This window comes from Drosophila santomea, chromosome 3R (assembly GCF_016746245.2).
Source record: "Drosophila santomea strain STO CAGO 1482 chromosome 3R, Prin_Dsan_1.1, whole genome shotgun sequence".
Taxonomy (NCBI): domain Eukaryota; kingdom Metazoa; phylum Arthropoda; class Insecta; order Diptera; family Drosophilidae; genus Drosophila; species Drosophila santomea.
The window spans coordinates 22,875,273-22,891,351 of record NC_053019.2 but is presented as its reverse complement, the minus strand read 5'-3'; the positions used below and the strand labels follow the sequence as shown (position 1 = coordinate 22,891,351).

Below are 16,079 nucleotides of genomic sequence, written 5' to 3'. Positions count from 1 at the left end.
AGACCCCGTGCATTTTGAGATCGCCCAACTGCCCGGATCCGGATCCGGGCCTCTTTGTGCCGGCATCCTGATTTACGGCTTCCTGATGCCAGTGCCAAACAATGCCCGGCAATTTCCCCATGCGGTGAAATTAATTTGAAGCATTTGCTGCTGCTGGAAAGCACCCACCACCACCCAACGGCAAAGTGCAGCTGAATGGTTCCCAGCCAACTGCAGGGCAGCCGTAAAATGGCCACATCCCATGGGCCACACCAGGAATCCCTGCTCCATGCTCCATGCTCCATGCTCCACGCTGCATGCTGGAAAGGAGAAGGAAAGGAGGCCATCTGTTTGCCCAACGGGCAGGACTGAGTGCTGCCCTGCTGCACTCACTGTCAGTTAAATCCCTGCGCTGCATTACGACAACCCTACCACTCTTCTTTTTTTTTCTGCCCGACAAATGTCTGAAGATAAAGCTGCAAAAATATTTTAACCTCCTTTGGCAGCATGTCGGATGTCGTCGGTGGACGACACTGGGTAACACCCAAGCCGGGCAATCCGATCCCAGCGCCAGCACCAGCCACAAGTAGCCCGCAGTGCCTGCTCATTGTGGCCAATCCTGGTGATAACTACCAAGATGATAATGATGATGATGAAGCTGAGGCAGCAGCACTGTTTCACCTGCACTAAGCTATGCTTTTGTCTGTTGTGGCTGTTTTCATATTTTAGTTGCGGCCCAAAAAGACAAAAAAAAAGTCCATGCTACAAGTCCATGTCCAGCTGCAAGTCCATGTCAATTTGCTTGAAGTGCTCCTCCGCTCGAGAAAGCTGAGAAAGCCAATGCCAAACGCGTTGCAAATTAAAATTGCCCAGCCGTTTTTGCCATAATGAAATGGCTTTCCGGTTAAAGCCGGGCACAAAATGAAAGGGCAACAGCCCGAGATTTTAATGAAGTTCTCGTAGCTCTCGTAGTAAGGAGCTAACTAGTATGTAGGGTGCCCAGCCAGACGGTGAGTCACTTTATTTTATTAGAAACCCGTTTGCCAAGCATTTGCACACAAATTAAATATGGTGCGCTACTACTGCAGCAGCAGGAAAGTGCTTTCCGCTGCTGCCAATTCAATCAGAGCCAACTTAGCAGCTCAAAGCCAACTTAGCAGACACCTTAAACGGGGGCCACACACACACACAATTTCTTCATTTGCCGGAGATTTGACTTTTTAATATCACCTCGATTGAAGATTATTATGCTGGAAATGCGGTTGATAACCTCTGCTGACAGCCGAAAGTCTTGTTCGCTCAACAAGTTCACTTCCCCATCGGTGGCAAGGACACTCGGGAGTACTACTGCCACACACACATGCACTCGATGGGCAATAAGCGGCACATTGCCCCATGCTCTGCGTTTAAGTGCGATTCCATCTCTGGCCTTAAATACTGCAATAAACTGGAATCGCTTTCACTGGGGGCTTGGGCAACTCGGCTGTGACTAATGTCAGCTCCTGGCATTCATGGCAATAAAATTTCACTCCTTACAACATGTCAAGCTTTTCACCCCTCAAACACTCTCACTTGGTAGATTTGTGCGGCTTGGGTTTATGTTTATGATTTAATTGTCAATAAAATAATCATTTGCAAGCATTTTGCCACTGCAACCGCAGTACGTGCCAAACGAAGTTGAGGCAAATTTTTACCAATAAACGAATGTGGCCAAAAGGGAAATGGGCATATCGAAGCCACATACAGCAAAATGGTACACTCAAAATGGGTAACAACTTTATAAAATTGAGTCAAATCACTTTAAAAATATGTGCATTTATTATATTACCATCTCCTATCCATTTCACTTTGTTGAGCAGCTTTAACAATAACTTTTAGTCTTATCTCAGAACAAGCCTTCATGAAAAGTGGCATTACTCGAACATACATTATTATTTATTCATCAAGTGGCGAACAAAAGCAGGTCCTGTAAGTATTTCTTTGTGTGTAGCACAGGGACCAAATAACAGGATAAAACTGTAGGGTGCCACAGGAACTGAGAGCCCTGGCTGGCACTTAAGTTATTGACGAGATAAAGTTGAGGATTTTGTGTGCATTTTTGTGAAGTGGCAGCCGAAGCCCATAATGACGGAGCAAGTGGAGGGATATGGAGATGGTTAGATGGGAACATGGGAAGCTGGCAAACTGGGAATCAGTTGGATATGGACCTGGGAAGCTCGAAATCTAGAGCTGGAGCTGGTGCTGGTGCTGGAGCGGAGATGATGGCGTTGACGTTGATATTGTCGACAGTTTTGATGCCTCTGCCGGCAGACTCACGTAGAGAGATGAAGCAATATGTGCCCGGGCTAAAGGCTTTGAGTGCCTCGTCCTGGCTCGCCACATATGTACATGTGTGTGTCTATGTGTGTTGGCAGGTCTAGTCTGTTTGCTCAAATGCTGCTCCTTTGCTCATGACACCAGAAGCAGGACAACAGCCAAATCAAACAAGCCAAAAAAAGAAGGCGAAGGAAACCAATAAAAAGCCAAGCGAAGCGGAGCGGAGGCGGAAAAGAAAACATTGTGGCCAAAACGGCAATGCCAACGTCCCGCAGGATACACGGAAAAATGTGAAGGATATTATTAATCTCCAAGCATTAATGTTAAAAACAAACTTTGCTTTTTCGCAACATTTCCTTTTACTATTTAAACATGAGTTTTAAAGGACTTTTTAGCCACTTGCAAGCTGAAGTAACTACTATATTCCTTTTCATTTTGAGTATACGGATTAGGTTCTTAAATTCAAGAATACTTAATATGTTAAATCCATGTTTTGATATTCAAAGGAGCGCTTCCTTTCCACCACAAATCATAAATTTCGTAGAAATGTTGCAAAAACCTTTTACGCACTGAAATATTGGCTCCTGAACATGATTGATTATTTCTCCGTGTACATGCAGGCATCGCCTCATCGATTTTCACTTGAGCCTTAAACGCGACGAGGAAATTCTCTGGAGTCGCACAAACAAATGCGCGTAAATTTTGCTTAGCGCGCAATTCAAGTGCAAATACTTGACACCGCCGCACCTAAACTGGTGGAAAAGTGTGGGGCGTTGGGGGGTGGGCGGTGGGCGATGGCAAATGGGAAATGGGAGGAAAAGAGGTGGCCAGGGACTGATGAACGAGCAGCCAACCCACTGCCACTCCCACTCCCATACCCAGTCCCATTCAGTCTTGCAATGCCATCAACGCGTGGGCCTCAAGAGCCTCTCGATGCGTCCTCGTCGTCGTCCTGCTCCCCGTCACACGTCAATATCCTTTTTGTGGTTTTTCCTTGTTTTGCTTTTTCCCCCCAGCCCCGGAAAAGCAAAAAAGGCATTGGCAACTTTTCCGCCTCATCTGCCGCCGGCATTCCACCTATTATCGTTTGTTTGAGCCAAGTTTTGCACTGCCTGATGTCTGATTTATTTGCATTTGGCTTGTGGTCCATGCAGTTAATAAATTTCACTTACGGACTAGCACAAACACACTCATACACACACACGGTGAATACATATGTGCAAAGTGTTATCTAACTGGGTAAACTGGGTGGAAAACAACTTTTCTGAAAAGTGAGTATCCAAAGTTTTGGGGCCAAAAGTTTGCCACTGCGGCAACTTACCTATGTCAAATTGATTAGTTGAGTCCGACAGCTGAATCCAAATCTGTTCCGATTCGTTTCGGTTTTTCCCCCGAGGCGATTGGGATATGCAGATAATTTGATTGTGTGATTTATGTCACAATATATATTCAACATTAATGAAGATGAAGGAGATTTGCGGTTGGCAAATGCAAACTCAATCTGCCGCACCGTTTTGCACTTCATTAATTGTGAAAAAATGCGAAATAAAAACCAAAAAGCAAGGCGACTTTCATGCTGTTCGACACGCTGACAACCGCAAATGCAAATATTTGAGAGCGCAGCTGCGATGTCTGTTAACTGCAGACTACAGACCAAAAAGCCAAAACTAATTGTTACTGACACTCGCAGTTTGCCAAAGCGCCAGACAAACGTCCTGCAGCAATTGAAAAACATCCGGAAGTCGGTGAGTACTGAAATTCTGAAGCGAAGCACCCGCTCGCAGACAAAGTCAAGTTATTTGCGGTTCATTATTCACTTTTGGATTTTATTTCCTTGTGGTGCCGGGCGGAGCACGATCGAAGACAGTGATGGACAGCAGATTGAAGTCCGGTCGAGACACGTTGCCCTTCTGCTGAACCATTAAACCCGTACCCTTTGTCTCAAAAGCTGCATGCAAAATGACCTGACAATGAACCGCTGCTGTTCAGCCAACTGCATCGAGGATTCAGGGATTCGAACCAGGACTACGAGACGAGGAGGCGACGACGACGACGACGTTTAAATTGGGAAATTTTGCTTGGATGCATTCAAAGCAGCAAAGCAGCAATAGAGGAGCATTTTTGCTCTTTGCTTATTCATCTAACAAGTTGAAAAATAAATTAATAATGCGTTCTTGCCACTGACGGCAGCTGCAACCGCACCAGAAGGAAAATTCAGGCGAGTGTCCGTTCGCTGAGACACTGTCAGGGACTTGGAAAATTCGTGCTGAGCTTCTTTTTTTTCTTTTGCTCTCACGCTCTATATATTTATATAGATATTACGTATATACATATATATGTGCACTTTATAGTTGACTCGTTTTTCGATTCCCGCATTCGTCTCGAAGTCCATGACCACGTCCATCTACATCTCCTTCCCATTTTTTGTGCTCTTCTCCAACCGACACCCCTGGTCCTAAAATTTAATTGCATCTTTTTCAACAATTCTAGCACGAAATGAAAATTCATGCAAACGTTGGCAGATAAAAACGGAATCCCAAAAACCAGTCCCTTTGCAGCAGGACGAAAAGGACGAAGGGGGAACTGTAGTAGGAGCGAATGGCCAGAGGAATTTAAGCTTTCAGTTTAGTTCAGTCAAGATATGAATACTAATAGCCACTGGAATGTTTGAGTAGCCAAAGGACATTGCACCGCCGCATCCCTAGATTCTCTGTCAAGGAACTCGGCCAGATCCCAAGACGCTAAAGGTTTCTCTGCCTCCACTGCTCCACGCTGCCTGGTGCCTGGTGCCTGCTTCCTGCTCCCAGGATCACAGGCTCCTTTGGCTGGCAATGTCATTACTCTTATTTGATTCCGTGGACATTCGCATAAATGCCAGATTGAGTTTATGCACAGGCAAAAGTTGAGTCCTTGAAATGCACCCACTGCGGGGCAAATTTAAATGCAAAAAGTCCTGAGACTCGCCGAATCGCCGCGACTGGTCCTGAGACAAAAACGTGGCGAAGAAAAGCAATTAGCGAAATTAATTGCTCAAGTTTCGCTTTGAAATATTCATCCGTGAGATTAATTCGCCGGCCGACAAAGCTCCGTCATCGAGCATTGCCCTTTCCCCCAACTTATGCATCCGTTGCCCCGCAATTTGTGGCTTTGTCAATTGAATGGCTTTGCGGCCGCGCAAGCTGATTGACTTGGCCCTCTTGCACGCGATTGAATTTGCAATTGCCAAGGGCCCAGCCCGCCAACCTGGGATCAGTGGTGCCAATTATGGCTGGCTGCAAATTTCAAAGCCAAGAATTATGCATGGTGATGAAGAAACTGCGTGATATAAGGTAAGCTTATATATTACTTGCTCTTAAAGTTACAGAGATCACGATGCTCATACGGACGGACAAACTAACGGACAGAGGAAGAAACAGACTGCAAAGCATAGCTAGATTGCCTCGACTATTTATCATATAGAATCTGAGTATATGACACGCTAAAATATTATGTTTACACATTTATCATTTAGCTTTAAGATAGCCAAGTAGGCAGCACTAGCTGCATAGAATGGAGTGATATCAATCTTGTTCTCAACTTACCGCTCTCGAAGTGCAGGGACACCACTGCGATGGCCAGGAGCAGGATGTGGGGCAGACTCCTCACCCGGCGATCGCGGATATGTCCTGGCTGGCTAATTGTCCTCGCTTCTGCGGCCATTTTGCCGGTGTTGCTGTTCTGCTTGCTGTTGCTGTGGCACTCGAATTTGTAAGCAATTCTACTGCTGCTGGTGCTGCTGCTGTTGCTACTGCTGCTGCTACTTCTGTTCGGCGACTTAGTCAGGTGCATTGAATTAATTATTTCATTGCTGCACACGAATTTGCAGGCCGCAGATTGTGTTTTGCGAGCAATGGTAGCTCCTTGCCGTTGTCCTGCGATTTCTTCTGCTTTCACTTCGCTCCAGAACTTGCACAAGCACTCGCCTTTGTCGACGTCTTCGACTGCAGCACTTACGGAATTTTAATTATTCAAAATAGGTTTTTAGCACAGCAGGCGGCGGCAGGATACGACGCTACCAGGATACTGGGATACAGTACTACAGGTTCGGTTCGTGGTTGCGGGGCTGCACTGCTTTAATTGCTTGTTTTGCTGCAATGCATTTTCCTGGGGCGTTTGTAAATTTATAGCTGCAAAATACAAGGAAAACGATATGCGTTAGTTTTCTGCATGACCACAGAGAGTCCTTCGTGTGTGCGTGTCTTTGTGTGTGTGTGTGTGTGTGCGAGTGTGTCGTGGAGTATGTATGTTTGTAGGGATCTATATGCCGGGTGTCCTGTGTAATGCAGCTAAGCCGCCGTGCCCAAATACATAATTCCTATGCAAATAAGCGTGGCCCAACACTAAAATTTATGTGCGCACAGCGTTTTGCATATCTGCACACAGAATACAGGCGACCAAGAGCGAGATACCCTGGTACACTCGAAATAAAACAGGACCTTTAACAATATATGCATACCAAAAAATAGCATTGATTTGGTAATGCACTAAGCAGTTCTCAAAGATCTGGAAAGATTTAAAATACATAAAACTCAACAACTATTTGTTAGATACTTTTTACACCCCACCATTTATGAGTGCTTTGATTTGAGCCAAACCAAAGTGTAAATTAATTTTTTAATGTGCACAAGAAAAAAACGCACTTTTTTCAGTGCACATACGAACATTCGTATATATTCGAGTCTTCAGTGACGTTTTTTCCATAGGCGAATAAAACTCAAGCAGAGCGTAAAAAAATATAAACGACGGCAGGCAGGCCGGCAGGCAAAAAAAACAAAATGCCAACGCAGGACAAGCTGCCAAATTAACAGAAATTTGGATCCAAGCCCGAACTTTTAGTCTCCGCAGGATAGTGCACAGGAGCAGGACTTTGGCCCCCTTAACTCCTGCTCACTCCACTCCACTGGCAGTGACAGCAAGCCAACTGAAATAATCCCGAAAAATATTGTGTGCGCATTTTGGATTTGTTGTCTTTGATTTGGCGCGGTTTTTTCCACCATATCCCCGTGTGTGTGAATCTCGCCAGCGTTTCGTTTTTTTCTTTTGCATTTCCATTACAATCTCTATACTTAACATGTTTTGGCAGTTGCACTGGCTGGAACCCGCAAAATGGAGTACAATAAGGCCGAATGAATGCCGGCGATGCCAATATGGGGCTCATAAACAATTCTATTAAAATAAATGTAGCATATTTATAAGGAACCGGAGTCGTCGTCGCCGTCGTCGCCGTCGTCGTCGCACAAAGTGAAAGGAAAAGCAACTTAAATGCTTTATAAATCGACTCGAATTTGTTTTCCTTTCGGCAAAAGACTGTGGCCAGATAGCCAGGATAGCTAGCAAAAAACAAGCGAAGCAACAAATTTTTGATGATGAAAGCCATCGCAAAAAATATTGATAAAGAAGGCCCAGAAGAAAGATGATTGATTTCATGTGTTTGGACCAGGCCGAACAACCAAAAAAAAACGACAGCAAAAAATAAAGGAGCAGCCGGGGAAAATGATGATGACGAGCAGACGAGCAATGGTCAAGAAGCTTGGACAGGAAATACGCAAAAATACACAAGGATATTACGTACCCAAAGCAATACGAATATACGGCTTTTATGTGCAGGACACAAGGATACGAGTTCAAGTATCCTGGCTTGGCCACCAAATGAAAATCGAAAAACCAGGCCACAAAAGCAACAACCGGAACCACACGCAAAAGAGTTAAGAGTCGGGTGCGTATGAGAAAATTTGTGTATTTGCCATAAAATAATTTATCAATTGGAAAATTTCTACGCAGACTGAGAGTGGTGGAGGGGTGACCAGAGTCCTGAATGGGGTAAGCAGACCCAGAGGGCGGAACTCGAGAATGTAAGAAAAAAAGGCTCAAGTATTTTGCTATCGCCACCCTTCATCTCGTCCTTGGAGCATGCATACTCTTCTATATATGTGAGTATGTGTGTGTGTGCGTTTGAGGGTAAAATTATGACAGGAGGAAATAAAAAAGCATAAATTTATTACCGAGCCGAGGACGATGACTACTAAAACTTGGCCACAGGCCCGTGGGGAGCACTCGCTGGAAAGTAAAGATCATAAATAATCGAAAGGGCGACAATATTGGCGCAGGACAATGACAATGAGGGGGGCACTGTGACGTTTTGTGGAGCATATAAATAACCGTCGATACGTTTCGTTACGATTCGAATAGATTCGACTTGAATTAAGGTGGTTGAAAAGTGGCAGGCAGGGGTGCAGACAGACGGGGAAGCGAGTCCAGAATAATTGCACAACAATTTGCCGTAACAAGGATATCAAATTTGCACAAGTTGAAACCGAAGCGCAGACCGCGACAGCGACAACAACAGCAACAGCGAAACAAAATAAAAAGGATAACGAGCACAATAAAAGAAATGAAATCGTAGCCCCCGAAACAGTTGCTAATTGGACAAAGCAACCGAAAAATGAAATCCGAGCAACAAGAGGATATACGCGCCAAGGATTCCCGACCGTCGTGTGTGACCCAAAAGCCAAATCCCACTGCCAGATCCTTTTGGACCCACTCAACTGCCAGCGCTATTCAAATGCACAACAAAAAGAAAAGGGAACCAACACAAAAAAAAAAAAATAACCGAAATGAAATAAAAGAGATTGGCTTAGCTAGGTCTAATTTCTCGGGCAGACAAAGTGCTTAAAAAATAATTACACGCCGGCAATCAGCAAGTTGCGCTGGCTCAGGAAACCGGAAACGACGGACACGCGACGTCATCCGTTTGTCTGTCCGTCCGTTAGTCTGTCCGTCCGTTTGTGTAACCTTCTGGCGGTGCTGGTCCACATTTGGTGGTGCAGGATGGCGGTGCGACTCGTTAGCAATTGACCGCTTGCTGCCACGTCAAATTCAATTTAGTTGCCGGGCCCCCGAAAACGCCATGCCGCAAATTCACCAACTTACAAGTAATTAGGCAGCTCAACTGCAGCTGACCACGCCCACCCGCCCACAAGGCGACCAAAGGCTATCCGCACACAGGCTCATACACACACACACACACACACAGCGACAACAAGGACACTCAGGACACGCGTCGTCAGCTGCTTTGCGTGGCTGCTTGATTGTCATCGCCACAGTGGAATGTGGATGCAACTGTATGTGTGTAAGTACAGAGAGAACAATTCCTTAAACATTCAACTGTATCAGAAAAATATCTTAAAACGATAATAGTGCAGAAGCTTAATTTCTGTGAAAATTGTAATGATTCAAGTCTCGCTAAATTATTCTCTTCAATCATGTAATGAGAGCAATTACTTGTTTTTTTTTTATGAGCAGTGTAATTATATTTGTAGATGCTGCTGCAGTTTCAGTTGTCGTTGGCTAATTGCACATTGTTCAGAGACAATTGCTGGCAGCTAGAAAGCGTTAGCTTTCTTTGCCGCACTCCGTTGCCTTTTTACGTGTTTGACATGCACTTCAGCCGGGGTAATTACCAATTTGCGGCGCCAATTTGGCTACCCATATCCGCCAACGCCGACTCAGGCTGGCAAAATTTAATTAGTTTGCCATCCAAATGCTCTGACACAGTATCTGCCATCTCTCTCGTTCGGTAGTCAACGCAAATGACACTTTTGCAACAAGGACAAGGAACTGAACAAAAAAAATCTGAAACGGGAGTTAAGGACATTCGATGGCCGCAGGCGTCGCGCAATTATGAGCAATCGCAGCGATCCTTTTGACCCTTTTGTAATCTCTTTAATGGCCACAGGACTGAAGGGAAAACGTGAAAAAGGCAACAGCAGTAACAACAGCTGAAATACACGCGTTTCGGGCCCAGTTTAATTTACTTCAAGTGGCCGTCAATTAATTTAATTTAAGCCTTTCGCACAAAGCATGATTACACTTTGACACTTTGACAACGCAAAGCTTTTGACCCAGAGATGAATTCATCAGTATCTGATATCTATAGCAACAGTACAGCAGTACAAGAGTAGCGAAAAGGTACCAAAGTGTTTGCCTGCTCGATAAGCGGGCCAAAGGTTGCTAGGTTGCCAGGACAATCCGGATCGCATTTATCTCCCGACCAGCTGAAGTTAAACTTTAATTAAACCAACCTCGTCCTGACACATAAATGTCGATGCACTTCCTCTGCGAATTATGCACAGTTTTTCGACAGTTGCATAGAGTAAAGTAGACTAGGTACTTGTACACAAACACGGACTTACACTGAGCACATTAACTAGCAGCTGTAGTTAGAAGTTTTAAATGTGCTTAGGCTTCAAACTGAATATATAAAAATTTTATAAATAATGTTTTTCAAGCGAAATTCATTTATTTCTTTAAAATATCAATTTAGTTTATTCAACCCATCGATTTCCACCAAAGAATTAGACAATTTGATTTTCCCTCTGTGCAGCAGGACGAAGAGCAGCTGCTGCATCTGTATTCGATTTCAAGGACACTCGATGGGGCAGCTGCCCTATCCCCATGCTCATGCTCATCCGGATCCTCATCGGTGTCCGGATGCCGACTGCTGGTAGCCGGAAGAGCTCTTCACAGTTTATAGCTCCAAGTGGCCGTTGGCAAGTGCAAGTGGAAATTCTTGAGCGCACTCGGCTCTTCAACTGATTACGGTTTGTTTTCCATGCAAGCAACACTCTGGATCGCATCGAGGACTGCCCGCCCCCGGCTAGGATAACGGCCAGGATATGAACATATGTACATATGTGTGTGGCAGCATCGATGTGTACGTGGGGAGAAGATAATGCGCTGAAATGATTAAGTTGACACACTGGCAAACAATCGAAATAGGCTTTTTAATTGGCCTCCGGTAGTCGGAAAGCCACCGGAAAGTTCATGAAAATTTGATTAAACAACTAATTGATTAGCGGTCTAGCGTGCGAGGGCATTGATTTTTACTTGGCGAGAGGATGGTATTTTTAATTTGATTAAACTCAAGACGCTGCAAATATTTAACGCTAATTAAACTCGACAACCAACAGAAGCCATTCAATGGACATGCCAAGGACTAATTAAGATTTTGTCAATTACTTATGGCGAGTGCCACGCCCAGTGAAAGAAGGAGAGAGAAGGAAAAGTGGAAGGTCCTGACGCAGCAAACTGCACGCTTCAATGTATCCTGTATCCTGTGTGTATGTGTGTGTGTCTATATTCGGCTCTGTATGTGTGAGTGAGTGTGGTTGTATGCAATCATTAAAATTAATTTATTGGTTTCATTAACTCGACTGCCGAGTCTTTAGCAGCTCGGAGCACATTAGGCGCTTCTATGTCCGCCGATATCCCCCACCGTTAGCTGAAAGCAAAGCTGCAGCATTTCCCTTCTTTCCTGCTACAGGTCCATGGTCCTTGGTCCTTGGTCCCTGGTCCTTGGTCCCTCTGCCGGTCGTCCTTTCGAAGCCAAATGACACTCTGACGACATTTTGTTTCATTTTGTGCGGCAGCCAAGCCAAAATCCGTTGAAAGCATAAGCCAGAAAATAGAGGCAGCGGGATTGAGCTGAGGAAACAGCTCGCTCCTTTCTCCATTCTCCTCTTTGCCCCCCAAAGTCTTCGCGCTTGGCTGACCAACAATGAAAATATAATGTCGTCGGGCCATCTAACGCCCCAATCCCACCCACCACATTTCCAGGCCCTTATTGTCGGGAATGGCGCTAAATGAAAATGAACTAGAAATAATCATCATTAGGCACGGAGGCCACCTTTATGAACTTTGGCAACAAGTACGTACTTATGCTTTAAATTCAACCCACCACGAAAGTTGCTACCGCCAACTAACTAACTTGGACAATCCTCTCTTTTCGGCGAGAAGGGAAAATGGAAGCCAACGTATTGAGTTTCATGCCTAAATTGAATTATTTCTCGCGAGCCAAACAATGGAAAACTTTACCGGCGATATGAGTGTTGTGCAAATAGTTTATCCCCACTTCTGCGAATGATGAGTCACACATGGCAATGGCACTGGCAAAATATTGTGGTAAGGAAACTTTGATTTCAACACCTTTTGTGAGATCAAATGTAAGCAAATTATAAATAAGCAGGTGATAGATATGTAAGGTATAGCTAAATGAAAACTGCACCCCTCGACTACTGATTACAAGCAATTCCCTGGACTTCGCACGCCCCTTTTCCCGCAGTGCACATATAACGGGAGCTGTCAGGCAGCCGTCTATATATCTAAGCAGCTCAACACCAACACCAACACCAACACTATCACCACCCAGCTGCAGTGGCAGTTGTGCCCCTTATAAAGTGCACCCGCTTGATGCATTGCACTTTGGCGTGTTGCTGACGCCGCGGGCGAGCTGCGAATGCCGCAGTGCATTTGGCAAATAAGAAAAATTGCATAAATTTCATTAAACTCGAAATGTCAAGCAACTGTCGGGTGTGAAAACACACCTCCCCGGCAGCGTCGCAGTCGCAGTAGCAATCGTAGCCCTTTTAACCCCTCGCTGGCGGCGGGGGTGTGTTTTTGGCCCCCGGCGCTATATCAACGATGTGGCTGTCTGGGCGACGGCCTGGCAATATTAAAAATTGTGCACCAAAATCCCCAAAGTAATTTATTAAGATGCCTCATGATGTTTCCACGTTCTACGTTCTGTGTTTTATGTATTTTTTTTTTTTTTTATTATTTACGCGCCGCTGACTTCACGCCATTAAAAAACACGGCGCAACCTACATAGCGAAACCATTTTATATGCAAAAGTTCATTGGATTCGAGCTTTGTGCTAGCCTGAAAGGACTCCAAGAATGTGGTGGGGAAAAAGGAGCTCAAGCAGGAGCAGGAGTAGAAGCCCGAGATGAAGCCGTAGATATGAAGAGCAATCCAAGTGGCCAACTAATGCATCTGCAGAGCTGCTCCCGGCTGGAGCGCATCCATCGTTAGCCCGGATGACATTTATATGAGCTTCTGGCCGGGTCTTAGCCGTTTTTGGCTTTGATTGCAATTCGCAGTTTTTGTGGCCAAGAAATTGTCATAAATTACTTTGCATTGCCGTTTGTTCCGTTTTAAGTGTGTGTGTGTGTGTGCCTGCGTGTGTGTATTCGAAAATCGTAAATCAAAAGGGGGTGAGCGCACAAGAAGGAGGAGAAGAAGTAGAAGGAGAAAGTAGGAAATCTTTGCCACACTGCGTATGTGTGATATTTCATAGGCGTGTCATGAATTCTAATTACCTTCTGGCCATAGAAAGCAATTGCCATTTCTACGCTCGATTCATAAATTTCATTTTTAAATTGCTTTTCAAACTTTTTACACGCCGCTCACACATTTTACTATCACCTACATATGCATATGCGGCAGTTGAAATATTAAATTCCACAGCGCCAGCAAAAAGAGCATAAAATAAACAGAATTATTTAAAAAATTAGTAGATAATGTGAATAATTAAATTTCAACAAATGCATAGCAACATGATAGCATGCAAATTTAATACGAATTACAATAATAATAATAATCATCATAGTTCCTTTTTTCTTCCATTGAATATTTAAATGCTTCCTTTGTTGCTCCGCGCATTTTATTTTCCCGCTTCTTCCGTCCATTTCCCAACCATTTCCCTACCATTTTCCAACCATTTTCCATTCATTCGACTGACCATTCAGTGCTAGCGATTCATTTTAGTGTTTCCATGTTAACGTCATAATCTGCGTTATGCAGTTTAGCGTATCAATTACCGCATCGCAGCAAAAACTGGCATGTGAATAAAATATATTGCCTCGCTGTGCGTCGCTCATCAGCGAATGATATTTACTACAGATAGCTGCGAACAAATAGTGAATAAATGCACTCCAATCGAGAGTCTCGACTTTATTCCGCCATTGCTGTTTTTTAAATACACATTTTGTAGTACCGCTTCTCAATAGGTATTCGTTATTCGCCTGTTAAGCTCGAGATCTGCGAGGCTGATTCATTTATTGGCATTTTTTTTTTAGAACGTTTGTCATAATTGCTATACTACATATAATACTTCCGCGTCATAATAACCCAAACTTGCATACCCTACTACTACACAGCATGCCGTGGATGAATTAAAAACAAAATATTTCCTGCCCATCTACCAAATAAATTTACAATTTTTCGCAAATAAAAACAGCATTTGCCTTGGCCGTATGAATAAAGAATGTAAATCTGCCAAATCAAAAATTGATTTGAATGGGCATGCGGTAAGTACAGTTGAATGGGGAGAATGAATGGCGAGGTGAATGGTGAATAATTGAAAGTGGGCATTGGTCAATGGTACCACGTTGATGACATGAAAAATTCATTAAACGCGTCAGGCCACAAAAAGGGGGCAACCACAATGGGTGCGGTCCTTCGTACTAGATTGCAATTGCAAATGGCCAAAAACGAGCCATTTTAATGGAAGCACTGCGGCGGTAAACGGTGGGGTAAACGGGCATTAGAAATCTCAAATTTCACGAAAATTCAATTTCAAACAGAGCGCACAAGGAGCACAAGCCGATGGCTCAAATTAGCAAAATGCGGTTGCCAGCAGTCCGGCAAATATTTGCCTCATTTTCTGCATTTCGCATTCTGCATTCGTCCAGCGGCATTGGTTTAGTTAATAAATTAGTAAAATGTTCCCGGTGACAATGTTGTTGGTCGAGCGGTTGTCAAACGGCCCGCGCGCGCCGTTGGCCTGTGATAATAGAATTTTTACAGCATTTTCCACGCAATTTTGCCTTTCATGAGCGACAGCTGCAATAATAATAATAATTATAATAGGAGCTGCAGAAACAGCAAAGGCAGCACTAGCCACTCCATACAACATCATCATCATCACTATCATCGGGAGCAACTAAAAATATGTTAGACAAGCGCCAACATTAGCAAAGTGTTTGTAAAATATGCCAGCAACCTGCTTGTTGCAGTGAGCTCAACGCTCAGTTGTACCGCCCCGCCCAGTCCACCGGCCACCGCCCACATTTCCATTCCAGCATTCAAAATATTTTGCGAATAGCCTAAAACATACATATATGCGGCTACATGGGCATGTGGATATATGTACAAATATTCGTATACACACACGCCATTGTTGAGGTCGACGTTTTGCAGGCCGTCGCTTTTGACGTTGCAATAAATTTTCACGTTTATTTATTATTGCGCCGCACGTCACTGATAATTAAAAATAAATCAATTTTTAATGGCTCTGGCTGGCGGGCTAAACCGAGGCCCATAACTCGGCTCTTTCGGATGAGTGGACTCTCGTTATGAGGTTGTGCTGCACAAAAACCAATTAGCACACGTTTAGGATAAAAAGAAGAAAAAATGTAATAAGGTGCCCGCCAGTCAAATCTATAGATACAGTAGGCGTAGGCATAGAATGCTGAACACGTAGGCAAAAACACACTCGCTTTTAAGCAAATCAGTTTATGATCCAGAAACAATACTTCATCAGGCGGCGCCTTTCACTTAGCCAACTCGCATGTACGCACGCACATATGGCCCAAATGGCCCAAACAATAAAGCTCAGATCAAGAAGAGAAAATAAAAAAAAAGAAATACACCAAACAGATGGAAAATGTTGATGCGTCACGTTGTTGCAATCATTAGAGGAATAGGGGCAGAGTGTGTTTGGAATCAGCAAACGTGGCTCATATACGCTGTATATGCCGCTCAAATGGTTAACAATTGTCCCGGCCAATTTCCACGGCCTATTGAATGGCTGGCGAAGTCAGTTTAATCAACTGGCGAAGATCCAGCCAAAAAATGATTGGTGTGTTCGCCTTTAATTATGCATTCAACTCTTTGCGGGGTTTATT

General features: G+C 44.2%; 1 protein-coding gene across 2 annotated transcripts in view; it reads right to left on the bottom strand.

Annotated features, from left to right (window-relative positions):
* LOC120452470 (leucine-rich repeats and immunoglobulin-like domains protein 1) overlaps window positions 1-16,079 on the bottom strand; it is a 128,876-nt gene that overhangs the window by 61,807 nt on the left and 50,990 nt on the right. For both annotated transcript variants that reach the window (XM_039636707.1, XM_039636708.1), the window contains exon 3: window positions 5,877-6,461. In XM_039636707.1, coding sequence (XP_039492641.1) covers window positions 5,877-6,123 — 247 coding nt within the window. In that variant the 5' untranslated portion in view covers window positions 6,124-6,461. The remainder of the gene's footprint in view (window positions 1-5,876; window positions 6,462-16,079) is intronic.